Source organism: Oreochromis niloticus, linkage group LG11, assembly GCF_001858045.2.
Source record: "Oreochromis niloticus isolate F11D_XX linkage group LG11, O_niloticus_UMD_NMBU, whole genome shotgun sequence".
NCBI lineage: Eukaryota > Metazoa > Chordata > Actinopteri > Cichliformes > Cichlidae > Oreochromis > Oreochromis niloticus.
In genome coordinates this window covers 22,287,357-22,309,969 of record NC_031976.2, presented here as the reverse complement: position 1 = coordinate 22,309,969, position 22,613 = coordinate 22,287,357, and the positions used below count along the sequence as shown (strand labels likewise).

The window sequence follows — 22,613 nt, the reverse complement described above, 5'->3', positions numbered from 1 at the left end:
TATATTAAACATTGACCTTTTGTTTTAAGTACAAGTCTCTTGCAAAGCGTGCTCTGTGTGTGTGTTTTTTCTTGGCATTGCGTTGACATGAAGATGAAGACCAGTGTCAGGTTATTGAAGTTATTTTTATTTATATTAGACTCTCGAGTGTAAAAGGATGCCATTCAAAAGGAGCATTGATAACCATACAAACTCAATTCAAGGGTTAACAGGGTCAAAGAGGGAGGGATTCGATGAAATCTCACACCGGTACCATATATACACAAAAACTTCTTGGAGAGATCTCAGAAATCCAACGCTATACATAGTTATTATTGCTAGTTATGGTAGGGCTACTGCAGCACCAGTAGCAAGATTCATATTGCTATGTATCTGCTGTCATGGCATGGGATTTCTAGTTCTCCACCCTCAGAGACTGGGTGGCGGTTCTCCGTTCCGTCATTAAAATAGAGTCACGGCAGCCCTCAAGTTTTTTTTGTTTGTTTGTTTGTTTTGTTTTTTTAAAGAGCAAAGATTCATGATTATTCAGATATTACAGACAGTGAGAGATATACAGAGTACCATAAGGTAATACGAGGAAAATACAGAATCGCCACCTATAAAAAGTAATTAAAAAAAAAAAATCATACCAAGTGAAGGAACTGCATAACCATTCACAGAAAAAAATGTGTCTTGTTGCTACGTGCCAGTGCTTTTCTACAACAATATTTATATAAAAACTCGAAAATAAAGTGGTGGTACAGATACATTTAAGAATATAAAACTACAACGTAGTAACGTCAATACCATTCTGACTTGGCTCACCACAGTTTACACAGTTTGGACAAAAGGGAGGGAGGAATTTAGGCCAAGCACACTTGGTTTAAAGCATAACCAAGCAGCAGAATCACTGTCGGTTGTATCTTTTAAGTGCTTTTAATAATAATAATAGTAATAATGATAATACTCAGTGGTACTGACGTTACGCACTTTGACACCTAGCATTCATTTTATTTAGATTAGTTTCTTTTTCATTTCATTAAAGTGTCCATTCATAAGAAAACTAAACATTTTTTTTCTATACATTTCCTAACAAAAAATAATAATAATCAACGTGAATACAGGTTCCTCGAATGGGCGGGGTTGGGGTGTGATTGACTTCCCCCGTAACCAGTCAGCATGCTGGGAGAGTACTGCGCTTCCAGAGAACAGGACGGGGTTCAGCAGACGAGAGGTCGAGATGGTCCGAAGTTTCAGGGAGAGAAAGTAAAAGAGAAAAAAAAAAGACGTTTGTTATTCATTCATGTGAACATTGGCTCACCCAAAGCAGAACACGGCACCTATTATGCTCATTCAAAGCATCACCGTTTTATTTTCAGCTCTTTTAGCCTTTAGCCAGCTGATTCTGACCTCTGGGATATATATGTGTGACAGATCGGCTGGCCCTCACAAACTGATGGTCTGAAGTAAATATTGCTGTTTTACTTCATTCTTTCCTCAGAAGCAACAGGTTATAGTCCATAAACTAGACTATAAATCCAAATATGTTCTTTTTTTTAAGCAAAATCTTGACTGGCATTGTTCCCGGCGCATCTTACAGCATTTGTCAGAAGCTGAAGTCTGCCGAAACATCAAAGAATTGCTTAAGCTGTCATTATGAAAGTGAAAGCTTGCTCGCTTGTTGAAATCGAGTCATACAGTCATGTGAAAAGGAAGTTTTCAAGTACCTCCCATGATTCAGCAGCTTGTAGGAGCACTTTTAACTGCTCTTTCTGCATAACTTTATCGGTCCCTCACATCATAAAGGAGCCCTTTTGCCCCACTCTTCTTCACAGCGTTGCTTCAGTTCATTGAGGTTTGCAGGTATTCGTTCATGCAAAGCTCTCTTAAGGTCCCACCTCATAATTTCAATCAGGTCTAGGTCTGGATTTTGACCATGCACCACCTAGATTCTTTCGTTTTTTCTGGTCATTCAGATGTGCTGCTGTGTTTGGGATCATTGTCCTGTTGCATGACAGAATTTGGGCCAAGCTTTAGCTGCTCGACAGATGGCCTCACATTTGACTCTAGAGTACTTCGTTATACAGAGTTCAATGGTTGACTCTGTGTTTGGAAGGTGCCCAGGTCCTGTAGCTGCAAAATAAGCCCGTATCATGCCACCTGGTCTTTCAACCCTATCTTACAGCTTTTGCCAGGAAGATTTGAATTTTCAAAGAATTACTTGTGCTGTCATTATAAAAGTGAAAGTCTGTTCACCTGTTAGAGTGAGGTTATATGATGGTAGAGATTGCAAGTCTGTACTCTGTGTGCTCTATAACTTCAGCTGAAACCTTGTTAAAAGCATTGTAAAACTGCTGAGCACGACTAACTTGTCGTGATCAAGGTCACTTAGTAGATTTTTGTGGCACCTTGATCTGCGGCAGATAAAGGTGTTCAGGAGGTCGTCATACAGCGTCTCTGACAGTATCATAAACCTGAAACCTTCCTATGTGCTTTAAAACAACCAGCGTTGATAGTTTTTGTTTCAAAATGGACAAATGTTGATCATAAAACACGATGATGCTACTAAATAAGCAGATTCGTACTAACAAAACATGTTCTTCCTGATATGCTTTGCACGTTTTAAAAGTTTTAAACCGTTGAAGTGAAAAATGAACCACGTTGGTCCGTTTGCTACTCGTTATCAAAGCAAGCGTGAGCACTAACAGCAATGAAAAAAATGGCACAGAGTGCGATGGTGTCACAGGTACAGAGGAACTCACAGAGGGGGGTGGGGACTGCCTGTCAGTCAAGGGTAGGCTCTCATAGCCAGGGTTGCCATTGGAGGAAACGTTTGGAGTCCTGTATAGAGATAGAAAGAGACAAGGACAGAAGAGAGCGGGAGAAGACGAATAGAGGATAAAGAAGGGGTGAGACACATTGAGAAAGACAGAAGGGGGTTGGGGGGAGGACCGCAGGATGACGAGACCCACGGACAGGTAAAAGGAAAAAAGGAGAAAGAACGATTAGAAAAATAGTGCAGACAACACAGCACTCAGCAGAGCTATTAGTACTACCGGCACTCAGGCAGGACACTGTGAGCACCAGCAGCAGGTGTACAGTCCACTCCTGACTGATGCACAACAGGATTTGCACAATAATCTGCAATTACACGCATTTAGGACTGCGTATGAATCGGCAGCTGCATTTCAGCCATGATTTTGCCTTGCTAATGAATTTGTTTATCTGCATGATAAAACCCAGAAAGCTTTTAAAGCAGTCCTGAGCAGCTTCCATTTAAGAGGAGTGGACTGTATTTAGCTGAGTTTCTTTGTGTCTTTGTATTTGTGCATTAATATCAGATATAGAGTCAAGATGATCCACTGCATTAGGATAGTAAGTAAAATTAGTAGCACTAACTATACTTTGATTTTTGCATAAAGGAGTAAAAGGGGGGGGGGTAAAACAAAATAAGATGAGAAAATTGAAGGTATGCAGAGGACTGAAACAGCCAAAAATAAATATAAATAAGGAAGTAAATATATGAGTATAATTCTAAAAAAAAAAAAGAAATGTAGACACTGATAGATTTACAAAATACGACACAAATTGATATTCATGTTTCTATTATGTACTTTTCCTTTTTACATATTTATTTATTTTTAAATTCATTTATTTAACTAATTAATAAAAACATGAATTTCTCTTGCATTTTATGCATTTGTTCATGCCTACACTTCTCTTAAATATTCCTTTTGTATAATCATTGATTTTTCCGAGTAGTTTATTTACTTCTTTATGCTTATTTTATTTTGGCTGCTTCGGTCCTCCATATAGGGAGAACTAATCAGGAAGCAGGAGGAATTATGAAGAAAAAAAGGAGCAGGACAGAAAGAGAGATAGTAAACTGAGGGGTTTGGAGACCACAACGAGGTGAGAGATGAGAGTGATGCGGGAGGGTGTGTGTGGGAGGGGTTACCTATAGTCAACCTGAGCCTCACACCGCCGGAGTTTTTACGAGCGCATCCTCGTCAATGACACCCTGCCCCCCACCCAACACAGCAGCAGCGCACTGCTGTTTAGGAGACAGGACGCCATTTGAGACGAGATCTGTGAAATGACCGAGTGGCCTACGTCGTCTGTCCCGAAACACTCGACAGACGAATAGACAGACACACAGACAGACAGACCTCTGGAGTTGTGTCTGTTTCTCTGCCTACGCTGTAGTCCATAATGACCTGTCTGTGTGTCTGTCTGCAATGCATGTGCTTAACCTGACAGCTCTGTGGATTCAGCCTAATCCTGTGTGTGCATGTGTTTAAGGCAGGAGAGTTTGAACCTGGCTGACTGTCCTGCACTCATCAGTATAGCTATAACTGTGCTGTAATAATGTTCTGAAGGCAGGCGGGATGTGATCTCAAACTTCAGCAAAAAGACTATGTGTCTGCACAAAAACAAAAACAGTGCCCCGCCAGTCTCTGAATTTACTCTTTTGTTTTATATTTTCTTGGACTTTTACAGTCTGGGGCTCGGGGGAGACACCAGTGTAAAAAGCTGTCCATGGATCCAGATGTTGAAACAGAAACATCTGTTTCAGCAAATTCCTCCTCTTGTATTTTTTTTTAAAATTTTTTAGGGTGTGTGTGTGCACGTTCTCTCTGTCTGTCTGTCTGTCTGTGTGTCTGTGTGTCTGTGTTACTCACGGGAGGGGCGGCGCGCTAGAAAAGGGGGGTGTCCACCCTGCCCCCGGGTAATTATAGAAGGGGGCCATGGCCCCTCGCTGAGACCCCGAGGACGTCTGTCTACGTGCCTGATGGGAAGTGAAGGGGTCCTCACTCTCGCTGTCTGAGTCTTCGTACTCCTCTGATTCACTGTCGGCGACCATGAAAGAGAGAAAAAGAGCAAAAATATGACGATACCACCGTGTCTTTGTGTTTGTTTGACGCACAAGCTACTGGATTCTGTTTTGAACTTAAAAAGACATCCAATTCTCTTGGTCAGCTTTTAATAAGTATTTAGATGAAGACATTTTTAGAAAGGCACAAGAAAGTATGTATGTCAGTACAAATGTTCAACAAAGAAAATTTCCATGTAATCAAACTAATCACAGAGCCAATTAGCCAATTCGAATCATCTTGCGATGCTGAAGAACTTTAGAAGCATTTATTACTTCTAGGCTGGACTATTGTGTTTTGTTATTAGCAGGATGTCCTAAAAACTCCCTGAAAAGCCTTTAGTTGATCCAAAAATGCTGCAGCGAGAGTACTGACAGAGACTAGCGTGCAGGCTTACTTGTGGTTACTGTAGTATTTAAAAGTATAATGGGAGGCAGAGCCTTCAGCTTTCAGGCCCCTGTTCTGTGGAACCAGCTCCCAGTTTGGATTCAGGAGACAGACCCTGTCTACTTTTAAGAACCCGTTTGTTATACTGTAACTGGTCATGATAGATGGTTCTTAAAAGGGAGTTTTTCCTTCCCACTGTCGCCAAGTGCTTTCTAACAGGGGGTTGGTGTGACTGCTGGGGTTTTCTGTGTATCATTGTAGGTTCTTTACATTATAAAGCACCTTGAGGCAACTGATGCTGTGATTCGGGGCTATATAAATTAAATTGAACTGAATGGAATTGTAATAGGTAATGGTGCAAATAGATTTCATGTATTTAGAGAAAACCAGCTACCACTTCCACCATCCACCCACCCCTGCTCCTGTGGGCTTGCTAAGCACAAAAATACTAAACTGAACCTATCTGCACAAAATAAATAAATAAAAATGAGGTTTTATTTAGCAGGAGAATACACTGCAAGATGTTTCATGCTTAAAATATCAAACACCAATATCTGCTACAGAGAAACACTTCTAGAGGAAATGGATTACTAGGCAAAATAGGCAAAACTAAATAACAACACTGTGAATCAGACAAATGTAAATAACTTCTACTAAATACCAGTTCTTAAAGACATAACAACAAAGTCCTACTTTTACTTGTGCTCTCAGTGTCAGCATTTATACCCCACATTTCTATTGTGTTACACTGGAGACGTCCACTTCACGGTTTTCTTTTCTCACCTGGGGAAGCTCCTCCAGGCACCAGGTAGAGAGCAGAGGATGGCAGTGAAGGCCAGAGCAGAGAGAAAAGAGTAAAGGGAGAGGTAGAGCAATCCCTCCATCCCGTCATAGCACAGGCCTTTCAATGAGTCAATGTAGTCCTACAATAAAATGGCAGAAAAATAAAGAAATGAATAAATAAGAATAGAGCAGCACAGTAGCGAGCAGCGCCGAGCTCTTCTGATCACCTTATTCAGACCCCGGCAGTTCAGTAGTGCCACCAGCTGATGAAAGTTGCCCTCTGTTGAGTTGAGTATCTGTTGAACATCCCTGAGTGATTTCTGCAACGACATAGAAATTCCAGAATGTGAGAAAACCACTGAGGAGGCGGTGTACGTGCAGAAAATGTAGTATTTCATAAAAGTAAGTAGTGCACATACCTCGGCTTTGGGGAACTGTGTGAGAGCATTTCTGTCCAGACTGGAGAGATGTGTGTGAATGTTTGAGAGTGCCCTCTGTGACTGGGTCAGCAGCTAAAGCCAACAAGTCAATATAGTCAGTGGAAATCAGAGGTTTTATTTGGCATTGTATCTCAAACATAGCATTAATATGCTGAGAGTGTAGCTACTTGTCGAGGGACTAAATCATTTAAGGACAGGACATGTAGCAACAGCTGTGCATCCTGTCCTCAGTTTTTTTCCCCTCCAACTGCCCTTCAGAAACTTTGAGATACTATCTGCTCACTCCCTTTAAAACACTCTGGGTAAGAGAATCAGCAAATGCCTGCAAATGTAATACGCTGACTGGCAGAGGTGGCATTACCTGCTGGAATGGACTGTTCATGCGCCTGTTGCAGGTCAGGTAATAATCCAACACGTCTGGGTGGCCAACAAAACAGCAGTGCACAAAAGATCAATGCACAATAGGAAAAAATGTGGAAACAGTCGTCTGTCATTATATTGGATTCTGCTAGCAAAAGCACATTTGGGGCAGGGGGTAAATCAAGTGCATGGCAGGCATGGAAAACAACTAGATTTTCCAGAAAGCGTTGCTCAGAGAGGGAATCTGTACCTGAGCTGGTCCCACTGTTGAACTGGGTGGAGTTAAGGACAAACGCGTTTGGATCTGAGCAGAAGTCACTGAGAGCCTGGTGAGAGTGACGGGGAGAGTGAGAGAGGATGACAGGAGGATAGTGAGAGTGAGGAAGAGGGAGGGCAAGAGAAATGATCAGATAGGAAAACATTTGTAGACACAGTGACCAACTGACATACTTGTCTCTATAGATAACTGACACCATCGGACAATACAGCAGCAAATATCGACACCCCCCCTCCTCCCATGCTCTCCTCCCCTCTCCTGCTGTTAGATCACTCTTTCATTTAGCCTCTTTTTTAATATCATCTCTGTTTTTGAGGTTGGCGCACTTCGGTTCAGAGAGTGCACTCCCACAAATTCTCTCAGCCTGAGATCGCCCAACCAGAAGAGGGTGCAAGAGCCACACAGGGAGCCTGCTGACGGATTGAGAAAGCGATGATGGTGGCCAGAATAAGGTCGAGAGGCCCACAGCTGGCCTATTGTTTCCCTGTCAGTGACCAGGGACAGAGCAGCCCTGTGTGGACCCGCAGGCCTTGGGACATCTCCCGGCAGCCCCACATGACACTGAGACTCTTAAACTGAGCAGCCATGCAGAAAAACACCCACCCTTTACTCTTTTCTCACACGCACACCAACAAAGTCTCCTCTTCAAAGAGAATGGGCGCTTTTAAAAGAGAAATAGTTAATATGGACAGCCCTCTGTTTTGGACATAAAAATGCTCTTTATGCTCTTTGTTACTGGTAAAGGTCACCATCTAAAACTGTGCTTTGACTGCTGATGATAACAAATGGCACAGTGATGGAATTTCTTTAGAAGTGATAAGTAGACCGTCAGCCAAACACTGTCCATTCAAAACTTTATTTTACAGTACAATGTTTTTTTTGTATGCTCGCTGTAAAGACTCATGGAGCCAAATGCCTTCTGCAACTGATGGTTTCCCCACTCTCTGTCTCTCTCTATCACTTACTTCGGCTTGCTCCCGCTCTAAAAGCGATCTCAAGATGCACTCTCCTGCTCCTCCTCTCCCCTCCTCACTCTTGTTGAAAGCACTTCTCTATCTTTACTTCTTGAAGCCAACAACCCACACACTTGCAAACACACTTGCATGTAAAACACGCACTTTGCTGCATAAACACACTTTGTTCGAAAACGCACTCGTGCACACGCACATTGAATCTTTAATCTCTGCCCCATTTTCCTGCCTCCTTGGTCCTCTGCAATGACTGCAGTGTTCCCTAGGAGGCAGGTCTTTTCACAGTTTAGCACAATAGGTACAGAATTCACACATAAGCACACATATGCACATTACTTTGGCTTGCCATCAGGGGTCGGCCTCCTAAAGCTCTCTTCTCTCCGCTATAGCCACCCTGTATCGCAGTTTTACTGAGTCTACTCACCACCACAGTGGCTGTCTCCAAACCCAGGGAGCCCCAGCTTAGGAAGAGGGCCAGCCAAGCCAGCACTGTCATCCTGTGGAGGGGGGTGAGGGGTGGGGGTGACAGAAACTCTTCAACCAAGAGGACACCCACTGCAATCAATCCAGTTTTTGTGTGGTATGTGTCTAAAGATACAAATGTGTGTGTACTCACAGGATGAGCAGCCAACGGGCTTGTTTGGCGAGTCCCAGCAGGATGAACAGACAAACTATGAGGTCAAGGAGCAGCAGCAACACATAAGACAGCCACCTACAACACACACACACACATATTACTGTGTGTGAATTACAATATCAATCCTTGCTTAACAGCAACTTGACCAAAATTTTACTTAAAGTCTAATCAACATTTTTCTGAAATGGGATATCTATCTATCCATCCACCCATATCTACCCATTTATACATTCATGTAGCTACATCTGTCTATTTATATATCAGTCTATCATCTTTCCATCCATCCATCCATAGATTTACACCCTACTTATCTACCCATGATGCACCCATCTATTGTCTATCTATCCATCCATATACCTACCTTTCTACATGGCTGTGTAAATACATATCCATCACCATTTATCATCAATCCATACTTACATACAAGCTACTTAATAGAAAACATCACATCTTACTATCATAGCACAACTGCTATGTTGTGCCCATTAATCCCCACAGAGTTTCTGAAAGCAAATTTCTGTTTTCTCAGCATTTTTAGTAGCAATTGCAGTGTTTTTATGGGTTTTGAATCCTCTGGCCATGATGATTTTGCTTCAACAATGGGGATGAATGTGGTAGCAGTGTTTACAATAGTGTTTACAACTAGAAAAAAAACCATGTGGAAATTGGTTTTTTATCTTCCTGGTAAAGTAATGATGCGTTATGAACTCATTTGCTTGCGATGGAGCTGGTTGCATTTAATATGTAGTTTGTAATTCAAAAGTCCTGGTTTTACTGGGGACATGAATTATAAGATGATCAAGAAAAGAGTGATTTTCACTTTTATTTGAGCAATTTTTGAGGGCGAAAGAAAAATACTCTTTGAAAAATTGGTAAAATATAATAATTTAACCAGTGTTATGTACAATTCATGTATGTTTCTTTCCCCCAAATCACCAATGGGCAGATTTGATCACATTTCGATTCTTCCGCCTGATCTTGGATAAACATTCAGTCATCAGCAATCGTTCCCAGAATCAAAACTGCTGCCTGTGTAAAATGAGTCAGGAGGAGCTTGAACTTTCCTTCCCCTCTCCCTGCAACAACGGAACAATCTGCTTTGTTTATGAGGACATTGTTATTACTTGACTGACGTTATTTATCTAAGCTAGGATATACTTGTTAGCTTTTATTTATCAACTGAAATGTTTCCAATATGGAATATAAAAGCAGCCCATCGACATAATATAACTGGGGGAAAAATGGCATTACATCAACAAACACATCTTAATAAACATGCAACATTTATGAGGGGCTGGGGCAGGACGTCTGGCAGCCTCTCACAGCATCGTACGAACAAGGGTGTGGCTGTGTTTGCAGACAGCTTGTACATGTGGAAGTTTGTAAGACAAAGAGCTTTTTGCAGAAATACGTAAACACCTTCCAACCCTGACAAGGTAAACTGAGAGGCAGCTGTTAATTTTTATTTTTAAAGCACTGGGTATAAATCTCATGGGCTTTTCTAATTGTAACAAATAATTCTCTCATAAACAACTAAAAAAAAACAAAACCTCACATTGTCACATTATTTCAGGCTGTAAAAGCACTAGTTTGGTATTTGAACTGGTGTAAGAACTGCTTCTTTTCACCCCATGAAAATGCTGCATAAATAATAGATTAGTCATTCAAACTGATAAACTGTATTATTAATTTATATTATCCTGAACTGTGCAGCCTTACCTGTAGTCCTCATTGACCATCAGTGTGTTGGCCGCCCAGCCAGGTGAGAAGGGGCTGGCCATTAAGCCGCTGTTAGGCACCAGTGTAGGCGCCACAGAGGGCGGTACCGGGGTCAGAGGCGTGATGGACGCCCCGCTGATACTGCTGTCATTCCCCAGCCCAGTGTCAATGCTGGACCGAGCCAGGGAGATGGAGGAGAGGAGGTTGATGACGTTCTCAGATAACCTCCGGCAGTTCCGTGTCGAAACCAGGAAGGGTTTGCTGCCGGTAAATAACTCCTCCATCGAGGCCAGTGGTCCAGAGATAGACAGCTGAAGTCCAGTAATTGTGTCTGAAATCTTGAGGGAGGAAGGAGGAATGTGAGGGGAGTAAAGTAGGACTGAAACCACAAAGTGAGCTTGATGATGCTCATAGGGTCATAAAATCCTGGTCCGGGATACAGAGAGCTAAAGATGTTGGACATCTTGGCGCCTCACAATGGCTCTCATAGTCTATAATGCAAGTTTACACTTATCAGGGGAAAGGGGAAAATACTTCACTACTTCTCATATGTGTTTGCTAACTTTATGTCTCTGTGTCCATATTTTAAGGTCTTTTCGGAACAGTTGTGGTTTGCATCCTGTTAGCAGTGATACGCTGCAGAAGTAGGAGTTTAATTTGGAGGCCGTGCTGCTCTTTCATCATCCTTATCCTTACCTAATGTTTTTGGGACATTATCTTGCTGTAGGGTGAACTGATGCCCCAGTCTTACTTTACAAAAGCACTACTTCCTGCAGTAAAGTATTGCCCTAATAAAGAATGAAAGGTTGGAGCAACATAGTTTATCCCAAAAAATCTTTGTGCAAAGGTTGAGGCAACTGTAGGGATAGTTTGCATTATGTTTCCAGTGGTGGAGGAAAGCTGTCATGTAAAAAAAATAGTGATTCACAAAAAGGGATGTTTTCTGTGTTTGCTATACATAAACTTTTTTCCTCTTGTGCACTTTTCACAATTTAAAGTTACTTTCAGTTAAATTTCAGCAGAAATTTGATTTTTTGTTGTTGTTGTTATTATCCAGATCATAAAGTAATTAATCAGTTACTTTGTATTCTCTAACATCCCCACTTTGGTCTCATCCAAAGGACATTGTTCCAGGAGTCTTGTGGTTTGAGATTCAACTTTGTAAACCTAACCTCAAGAAAAGACTTGCTCCTGCAACCCTCCAAACAAGCCACACCTGTGCAGTCTTTTTCTAATTGTACTACCACCAACTTCAACATTTATCATTCTGATGTCTGTAGAGTCTGAGATGTAGCTCTTTGGGGGTTTTGTAGTTTCTCTGAGCGTGCAATGACTCTGAGCCTGGAGGTAATTTGGGATGCCCACTCCTGGAAACAAACCTGAATTCTCCAATTTGAGGAAAACTCAGTTTTATTTCTTAATTATCTTGATTTTATTTTTAACTAAAATCAAAAGATTTTGTAAGCCTTGAAAACTTCGTTTCACATTTGCAAAACGTTTCAGTTGTAAAATATGGCCAAATATTATTCCACTGATCATATCAATCATCACTAGAAACACTGCTTATAAAGATTAATTTGTTGAAGGTTAGGAGTAGATTGAATAAAGTATCTTTCTCTTAACTTTCTTCACTACCTCTCTAAACAATTTCAAGTGTGTAATTCTTAGAAGTGTGCTCGATTGTCTCATTTTTTAACCACATATTGTATATATATTTTTTCCATATCTTCCTACAGTTTCTCAGGTGTTAGTTTAAGAGCTGACGTACGTATGTACATTCTTTGCATCATGCAGTGGTGTTTCTCATGCAATGCAGCAAATCTGCCTTACAGAGAGTAATCTGTTCTCTCATGTAAACATAAATCTGCACTGTCACACCACGTTATTGCACTGTGCACTACACTATTCATTTAAATGGACTGTTTTTTTTAAATGTAATAGTTTATTTAAGTATTTAGCTCCTTGTTTCAATTGACCTTATTTCTCAGCTTTGCTGAGTTTCTTTCTTTTATGCAGTTAGCCATGCTGTGTTGTATTGAACTATAAAATGCCATTTAATGTACTTATTAAAGTTATTTTGTTATAGGCTTTCAATAGAGCCAACATTTAGAATGAACAGAGTATATCTTCTCTAACTTGTGTTTAATACGCACAGATTTGCTGGACTGTGCCATTTAGCTGTCTGACACATAAACCACTGTCTGACCACAGAGATCAATGAAACAGAAGTTTGTATCTGATTTTCTTTCCCTCTCTGCAGACCTCATGAACAAACTCACCCCATCTGTCTCCCTCTCTCTCTCTCTCTCTCTCCCTCTCTCTCTCTCTCTCTCTCTCTCTCTCACACACACACACACACACACACACACACACAGAGTCATACTGGGTAGATACTTTGCATGACATTTTACTTGCAGAGAGCACCACTCACCAGCAGATCGATGGAAGCTAGCGTATAATTGGCTGTGAGAAGAGACGAGGTCAACTGATACATCCCCATCATTAGCCTCACTGTTGCCATAGAAACCGATGCCTATGGCAACACTGCATGAGAGAGAGAGGGGGGGAAAAAAGGAAACATGAAAACATTGTGGGAGGGTGACAGAGAGAGAGAAAGAGGGGGGACAGGAGAACAGATAGCGGAGGCATAAATGTAATGTTTAATTCAGCGTGTATGTACATTTTAAATGAATGTGACAGGAGGAGATAGAGCTGGTGAGGATGTGATATGTGCGCTCTGGATGAGCATACCATCAGTGGAATAAACAGATAATGGGAGAAAAAAGATGACTCACAGCATCGGCAAGGAAAATATTCAAAATGTTAAACGTAGCAACGTGTTTACACATTTCTGTTATTCAAATATTCAGATTAAGGCCCAGGCCAGATGTTCATTAAATCCCCTCCAACCCAGGAGAAATGGTATGACCCAATCTCCCCACAAAGTATGTGACCCAGATTAGAAAGCGGAGGTGGGGGGGAAGAGAAGGAATGTGTGCCTGTGTCTGTGTGTGCTTTGCATTTCAAACTGTCAAATCTGAATGCTGTCTAATGTAGCTGCATTTTCAAAATGACACACGCTTGTTTCATACTGGAGGCCAAAGGCCACCATCTGGAGAAAACAGGAGGACAATAAATATTTGTTAACAGTCAACCGCGGCACAATTTCTTCATTCAGTCCAGCACAGAGAGCCTTATTGAGCATCAGAGGAGACGATGACTGTGACATCACATTATGCTCCATAAGGGGGAGACACGAACCAACTCAAACACCTACAGTCTGCATGTGTGGAAATCATTAAAGCAGCTGAAATCAAATCGGCAGCACATTACTTCCTGTGATGTAGTCTCAGTATATATAACTAGGCAGGCAATGGACTGGAATATAATAACAAGTGCTGTTGAAGCTTTAAATGGCACTATAATTTTCTTATACAGCTGGGATTGAGCTTCAGACTTAAAACGTCTGATGGGGAGCAGAGCTTACTCTGAGTGACTCACACTTCCGTTAAACAGCAGTGCTTTGGACAGATGTCAGGCAGCAATTTTGTGCAATATACAGTGAACACAATGTACTGACTTGATGACTGCATGGTCACCGGAGCTGCAGGGAACACTGGTGGGTAAATGACTGCTGTACCGTAGGTGGGAGAGCTGAGATCATCCACAAACACACTTTAATACCAAAACACACACAGCTAACAGTGTAATTGTTGCCCTGTGGTTGGGAAACAGCAACGTCACATGACTGTCAGCTGCTGTCTGGGCCAGTCTTTATTATAAATACATCAGTGACTGAGTGAGAGACGGAAAGAACACATGACGATGGAGATGATGGAGGTGACAGCTTGTGATTCACAGCTTCACTGCTGTTGGAAAGCAAAGTACATTTAATACAAGAAGTTTAATTCCAGGGGGAGCTTCATTTCAGTTTTCTTATCATATTTTATCATATTTAAGGTAATGCACTTATTTGATATACTGCATAGAAGTGGATGTTTTCCCTAAAAAAATGAGGCCAATCCACAAGCACTATAAATCTGCATTGCTTCTGATGGCCTACAGGAGGCGATCTAAGTGGCTGCAGTCCAATATTATTTAAGACTGTGAGAATATTACCCTAATTCTAAATTAATTTAACACCTCAGGAACTTTCCTGACAACTTTATGGTCTCAAGTGATATTTTCAAGTCTTCTTTAATAGAGCATGATTGCAAATTATGGTCAAATTCACACTTAAATAGACAATGAATCAGAGTGTGGTTTACTGTTGGAGTGGCTGATAGGATATCCGAGTGTGTAGTGTTTATAATTAAATAGCTGTGAAAATGTTTTTTGCATTCTTTAGTCTTAAAGCTTTGGGTTCACGATGGTTAAAACATTATGGTTTAAAACCAAAAGAAATATTACAGATTAATTCTGGTTTGACCCAAGTGTGCTGATCTATATACTGTCACACAGATTTAACTTCAAGTATAATTTCCATCCTGCTGTATTTTTAGATGGTTGAAAAACATGTTTTAGACTCCATAAAGGTATCGATGAAATGTACAAAGTAGTCATGTGTTTTTATCTCAAATTATAATTAGAAAGTAGAGTTAACTGTTGTGAAGTTTTGCTCTCTAAAATGTAGTTAATGAGAAATTATGACGCATCAAAAATGAAATAAAAGTGAACTCAAAAAGAGGATGAATGACTATGTAGGTATGCAACTTAGCTGTTTGCAATTATTTGATGTAAATTAAATATTGGATGGATGGATGGATGGATGGATGGATGGGTATAGATGAAAGAAGAGGGATAGGCAGATAGGTGCATGGATGATGACTAACCCATATCAATAAAGATGTGGTTTGATATCCATTAAAATAGTTTCTGGGTTTTCCAAAGGTAGCTGCATAGGCAGAGACGACCCTCACTCTGACAGAAACTGTTTAGTCGAAAAGAGCTTCAAGGGTTGGTCTGAAGCGTTCAGGAGGTAAAGAGCTAAAGGGAAGGTGCCCTGAGATAAAATTACTTTTTCAATGAGAGGATGAACTGAAGGGCTGCACCAAGGCCCAGTATATGATAGATAAGGATTGGTTTGAGCTGTGAATGATGCAAACTGACTCTAGTAGTGTCTATAGATAAAAAATAATGAGCCAGAAATGAGTGTGATTGGTTCTGTTTGAGAAAAACATCTGAATACTTCTTCAACTACTGCCAAAAGGCGTCGTGTGTACATTTGCCAGGAAGTACAGTGACGTCTGAAAACTCTTTCTCACCAGCAGAGCGTGACAGCCGCCACCGCCACCCACGTGACACAGCAGATTCCCCGCCCCTTCTTCCCACTGTAACCGTGACCCGTGCTGCCATCCTCATCCTCCTCCTCTTCTTCTGATCCTTCGTTCCGGTCACCACGGTGACAGCAGCAGTAGTGTATGAGGAAGGAGAGAACCACCAATAGGGAGATAACAAGAGCGATGGCTGATAAACTGGACAAAACCAGCAAAGTCTGAAAAAAGGAAGAGGAGGGGGAAAATATCAGAGGATGAGTCAGTGAATATAAAAAAAAAGAAAAGAAAAATGGCACTTTGATTCCATTTTTACAAGAATACTGACTAATCCTGTTAATTTTCAGTGCTTGTCAGATTGTCCTGCCTCCACTAACAGCAGGAGATGGTTATAAAAAAGATGTGAGGATATAAATCAAGGATACAGACACAAATAATGCATGCATACCCCACAGGATTAATGCAACTTCAGTAACCGGAGGCGATTCTTGACCGTGAATGCTTGTTTCAAAGATTTTTACCCCTGAATGCCCATCAGTCTGTGCACCTTGCGGGATTCTAATGTCACTGAACCATTTCAGCCTTTTGCTCTTCATCAGGCTCCACGTCATAAAATCAACACAGCTGAAGCCACATATCAGCCACATATCTACAGTATTATCCTCCATCCATCTGCCCCATTCCTCCACCTTCCCTCCATTCTCACCTCATGTCCTCTGAAGCCCCTCCCCTTCGCTCCACTCCCCCAATCCCTATTTCCCCACATTCTCACTCGTTACCACTCTCTTTCTCTCCCCCCTCTCTTTCTTTCTATCCACACCACTGAATCTCTATTAATAATCTGTGACCTACTTAAATACATTCACTGCCAGTCTCTCTCGTTCCCACTCTCACTCACTCACTTTGCCGTCCCTCTCTCTGTCTCTCTCGCTCTCTCTCTGCCCGGCTTTCTCTTCGGAAAACCTCCTTGCATTACTCATTCCCTCTCTCTGAGCACTTTCAGTTTCTTTTGTCTTTCTGTTCTGCAGGATAATTTGAGTCCCCCCCCCTCCACCTCGTCTTTGTACCGCAGAGAAGTCACAAACACTGTGAGACATGGCTAGCTGGAGCGCTTGCATGAGCGCTTGCTGGAAGAGAGGGATGAACCCTTGCATTTTACAGCACAAACAGGACCATGAGGACAATAGCAACTGTGGAAACCTTCCAGCGAGTTCCCGCCATGTTGAATATCTTGCACTACCTGATACCAAATTGCATAAAATACCTCCAATCGGTATGATTCAAAAGGGGGATTAAAGCATCAAAATCAAGGTATAGAAATGAGAAATGACAAGATCTGACATACTGCACCAATAATTATGCATGCTTTTAAAGGTCTGTAAATGCCATTATCATATTGCTACAGGTTGCTCTGACATTTAGAAATTTCTGGAACAATTTATAGCAGAATGTGGCACAAGTTGCAGTAAAATATCCATTGTATCTGCAACTGCAAATTGAGTAACAGGGCTGTAATTATTATGCGATCTGGCACCTCAGACTGGGCAGCCACAGCACAGCATGTGGTTACAGTGTGGCACGAGTGGCAAGTGTCTGTTACCTGCTGGTACTCCCAGCTGTCAGGGACAAAGACGTTGTCCCTCATCTGCATGGAGAAGTCCAGCCGGGGCAGGGCGTGACACATTCTCACCCACAGCGAAGGGTTATAGCTGGGTACTGTAGTCATGGTAGCCATTTTCTGCTGCCACCAGTCCCCTCCTCCACCCTATAGGAGGCAAGAAAGAGGGGTCAGAATAACCAGGATGTGAAGAATGGAAGAGAGGAAAGAGGTTCAGGAGGGATGAAGGTCTTCCTGAGCACAGGGTGAAGCTGAGAGGAAAGAGAGGTTACTAATAATGTCTTCAAGCATCATTTGCAGGTGATAACTAGACTTCATGATCAACGATTGCCTGAGATGAGTAGAAAACTTGATCAGGCCAAAGCAGCTGTGATTCCAAGCTCTGACACAATCTAATCTCAGCATCCGAGATGTTCTACTTTTTTTAAAAGAAACATATGTTTCTAGTGTTGCTTTTGCTTAAGGTGCCTCATCGTTTGTGTTGCCCTTAATTACCTCTTAGCCATTGCTCATATTGGTTTTTAATTGTTGCAGTTTTATTACACTTTTATAATTTTGTTGTTTAGTTTTTAAGCTTTGCTAAAGATTTTTAAAATGTTACTATTTTGTTTGCAATTTTCTCTTTTTTACCTTTTATCTTTAAGTTTAAAACATTGTTTTGTTAGTTTCACTGGTCTAATAATCAACTTAAATATTAAATATTTCCTGGTTTCCATTAATATATGATCAGGAGATCTTTCTGTGTTTCATAACATCTTAAACTGGGTGGGATTAAATAAGTGTGTACTTCCTCCCACTAGTTTTTCGATATGTAACTGAATCAGAACAGTTGAAGCAATATTGAAATGCATTAGCTTTATTTTTTACAACATTTTTTTCTCTTCTTTTCTTTGCTAAATGAACTTTATATATTGTTTACATGATTTAAAATAAATTAAGAAACAAAAAACTTAAAATATGTGGAGTTTTGTGACAAAAATATTTATAGATGAAATCAAATTTTCTTACTTTTTTTGCCTGTTTGCAGAGAAGGAGATCTTTCATAGGGCCAACTGACAGTTGTGTGGTTAGCCACAGACCACATGGGCATAAATTCAGTCAGCACTGGCTCCCCGGTTCAATATCTGGCAGGCTGAACTTTCATGCATACTGACTCTCTTTCCTCACATTTATTTTGTCTCTCTCCACTTGTAATATCGAATAAAGTGTCAAATACGATCAAAAAGCAAATACAATTACATTTAAATTGCACGGTCTTAAAGAAACATAGATAACATTGTTATTTATGTCACTCCTTGCTCTAATATAATGAATAGTAGTATGTGACAAGGCTCTGCACGCAGGGAAAGTATGGTTCGGGGTCTCTGAAGTGTGTTTTCTAGAGTATAAAGTAAAGAAAAACCACAGACAAGATACAGTGAAGGCTATGAAAGAGAAAACGCTGCACAATTCTTGACCATCTCCCCCACTGTTCAGCGTATCTTACTAAAGCTGGTCAAGGGGAGGGGGGTGAAAGTAGGGTAAATACAAAGGGCAAATCCGGTTAGCTAAAACACACACTGGAATACTCATTACAATGAAGGAGCAGAGATGGAACAGAGGGCAAGACAAAGTCTGGTAGGCTTCTGATACCGGCTGCCCAGATTAAGAGACCGTCAGAGCTTTACTGTTCGACAAAGGAGCTGGAGAGACAACCATTCACAACAACAGCACTGTCACTTAAATATAGAGGCTATACAGAGCAGCTCAATGCTGATATCACAGACAGATACGACTCTGCCTCTAATCAGTATTCAATAATAAAAAAGAGAGCCTGAACCGAGGGCCTGTGTTGGATTTTTGTGTGTTTTAAAGCCACTGTGATTTGTCCAGTAGCTTCAGCTAGCACAATGTTCTACTTAAGAGAGACTTTTTTCACTCTCCCTATTGAGTTACCCACACAGTGGCTCTGATTCTTACGAGCCACTGCACGTAAATGTACTAAATACTGTGCGTGATAAAAGTTTGGATTTTGCCACATGTCACATTCAAAGCCCAAACAGTTTGGCCATTCAGATTTGGGGCGTTTGCGGCCCAGAACGAGTTAACGGCTCACCCACGGGGCAGACAGGGCTTCTCTAAGCCCATTACAATAAGCCTGTTCACCTTAATGGTTCCAGCAGCCCAACTGTCACAAATCAAATCACAGCCAACACTCCATTTCCCTTATTAAAACTGTGCTGAACATAATGGTTCACACACTGTGAGAACTACATCCATCCAACACAAATCAGCAGTGTAAACAGACTTCTGTACTAAGTCGTCCAGTATTACATTTCCTACTGTACCATTTATCTTAAGTGTATTTATTAGGTTAGCTATATTGAAGCATGTCTATGAGATGCATTTATCAGACTTGGAGGGTAAAAGCTCTTTGAGAGCCATAACAAGTAAGGGACTAATTCTACATCAAAGGAGAACCTGTTGAGAAGTGGGTCAGTGTGGAAAAGCACTTCCTTTGATGAACAACAATGCAGTGAATGTCACTGTGAGGCCCATCAGTGGTAACAGAAGCAGAAAAGCACCCATAAATGCCATTGCTGAATAGTTAATGGTAAAGAGATATGAGTCAATAGCCTGAGAGCGCAGCTATCTGTATCACTTCATGCACAAAATTAAGCCGGTCAGGGTGTGAGAAAGAGGAAATGCACAGTTATGACAGATGCCTGGTCAAAGTTCAGGTAGGATTGTGCTGCAACCCAAAAAGTAGAGGAAAACCTAACGAGGCCCTGATGGAAGTTTGATGGGAGGGGGTGGGGGGTGGTTACAGTCCAGGAGGAGCTCCAGTTACTCAGCAGTTGTCATAGATAAAAACCCTCAAGTTGACATGATGTTTCCTGCCAGCTCGTTATTATGCCAGCTACCATTGCGTAACTGAAGGCAAATAAATGTGATTTTAGGCACAGTTGGCGGAGAGAAAAGACGAAAAAAGAAGAAGGAAAGAACACGAGAGACAGTGAAGGAGATGGAGGAAAACCACAGATTCTCACCATGGCTCTGAGCTCTGAGAGATAAATAAATAAATGAATAAAAAGAAAACAAAGCAGGAGAACAAATGTGTTGTGTTTTGTCTGTGCAGAGCTCAGAAGACACAGAAGATGTACTCAGTTGGTTTATACGAGACTCCATGATGTCTGAATTTTTTTTAAAAAGGGCCATTTTGTGAGGCAGCTAATGGGAACAAGGCTGAAGCATCTTCTGTCAGCTGAATTTAGGATCATATTTAGCACGGGGAAAATCATTCTGCGCCTTTTCTTTTTTTATAAGGCTACAGCTCTCTGAATCACAAGATATAAGTAATGCTGTTGGCTTGCTGCTGGAACTATGCTCGTTTGCAGTCTGGCCTCATAAAACCTGTTATCGTTCACATAGCAGCCTGTGCGTGGAGCTTCTTAAGACCAACCTTGATAACCATAATTTATGAGACAGCATTAAAAAAAAAAAACCCTCTTGACACTTCATCAGCCAGAAGAAATTCAGTAACATCTCTGTATAGTTGAATTTCTCTCCCATGTAAAAGCCAAGGGACACTCAAACCTCAAAATAAATTTCTGCTTCACATCTATGTTCAAAATTAATGTTCAACTGCAACAATGAATCTTCAAAGTCAGCTGACCGAAGGTAAGCAAGTGCAGCTCGTACTCAGAAAGTCGGTGCAAATCAAAGCTTTGATGTGTGCGAGGGGTCCAGCATGGCATGAAGTTGAGGGTGACACAGTGTGTCCCCACTGATGACAGTAAATTATCCTGCAGATGGTGAAAATCATGAAAAAAAGATAAGCTCCAAGTCATATGAAACTCCAGTTAGGTGGAAAAAGCATTGGATTTCCCTGAGAAACTGCAATAAAACTCATTACAGCATTTTCACATTACTCTGATAGGCAGCAGACCCCTATTAAGTGTCATGGTTGGAAAAGATAAGCATGGATCTCCTTTGGCAACACAGTCTAATGGTGTAATGACCATTAATCATATTTGCCAAGATAAGCGTGAGCCCAAATTGGGAAAACACTGTGATTTGGTGTAATGTACACTTTTAATTGGCCAATCTCTGCACGTACATCAGCAATTAAGCCACTAATCGACAAAGAGAGGGGTCAGTCTCTTACCTCTGTCGGTTGCGTTGGGAGGTTTCTCTCTCCTTCTGTCTCTTCTCTCTGCCGGCGTCCGTGAAATATTTAACCACTCAGAGAGGTATACTGCCAGCCATCACCGCCTGATGCTCTTGAGAAAACATCATCCAGAAAAAATGGCTTGGAGACATGCCAAAAATATGACAAAAAGCACAAAAATGAAGACGGCAATTCTGGTAGTTATTTAAATATTAAATGGCCGATAAGTGTCTGGTCGTCTGATGACAGTAGAGAGGTGCTTGTGTTGATGGATGGGAGAGGATCTCTGAGTGAGCGCGAGTGAGTGAGAGTGGGAGAGAGTGAGATAGATGGAGAGAGAGAAAGAGAGAGAGAGGGAGAGAGAGAGAGAAAGGGGGATTAAGATTGAGGAGACACCCCTAAGGGACTCTTTATCGTTGCACTGTAGCCCTTCATAGCCTAACACCCAGGTGACTTCACAACACCGCAGTGACACGATATTACCCAAAGATAATTAATCTGTTAACGCGGATTAGCGGGGTCTAACCCCTCGCTGACTTCGTAGCTGGGGCGCACTTCTAATGCCGACCCCCACCAACATCAACCTGACCAATCTCTGTCCAGAACACCAGACTGAACCCTGACCAGATTAACAAGAGAAAGAGTAAAAATGCAAAGCTGCCGGCCAACTGTGTGCACTAAACAAATCAGGAAAAAGAGATTTTTAAAAATCCACTCACACGCTGGATGCACAATAGTGAACTCCTCTCTCAGTGTGATGAGGGCTAATGAGAGGAAGAGATGCACAGAAAAATGGGGGAAGAGAGGCACACTGAGAAGAAAACGGGGAGTGGGAGATGCAGAGAAAGGCAACATGAAATACTGAGTAGAAGGAAAAAAAAAAAAAGTGGGTTCCCAGGGAGTGATGCTGAGAGAAAGAGGAGGGAGGGAGCCAGAGATGGAGTGAACAATGAACAGAGAGGGGCAAAGCAGCATGCAATGGATTTGTAGGCAAAACCAGTTTTCAGCGGAGGCTGCAGGACAACATCAACAGTGATTCAGAGACTGGGAGGCAGCGGAGAATGTGCAACAACGTGACACAAGTGATGGGAGTGCACGGATGGAGATTTTCTGTTGGGTCGCGGGCGGGGGGGGGGGATTTGGAC

At 41.6% G+C, this 22,613-nt stretch overlaps 1 protein-coding gene across 1 annotated transcript; it reads right to left on the bottom strand.

The window, feature by feature from the left end:
* Positions 1-109: 109 nt before the first annotated feature.
* On the bottom strand, positions 110-22,462 carry ttyh1 (tweety family member 1). Its single transcript, XM_005455363.4, is given in 16 exon segments — positions 110-1,172; positions 2,742-2,820; positions 4,662-4,829; positions 6,024-6,163; positions 6,251-6,343; positions 6,443-6,535; positions 6,825-6,880; positions 7,074-7,149; positions 8,496-8,568; positions 8,688-8,783; positions 10,428-10,765; positions 12,859-12,924; positions 12,926-12,971; positions 15,692-15,921; positions 17,301-17,465; positions 21,466-22,462. Coding segments are annotated over 15 exon segments (1,773 nt in total). The 5' UTR covers positions 17,436-17,465; positions 21,466-22,462; the 3' UTR covers positions 110-1,088.
* Between the last annotated feature and the right edge of the window lie 151 nt (positions 22,463-22,613).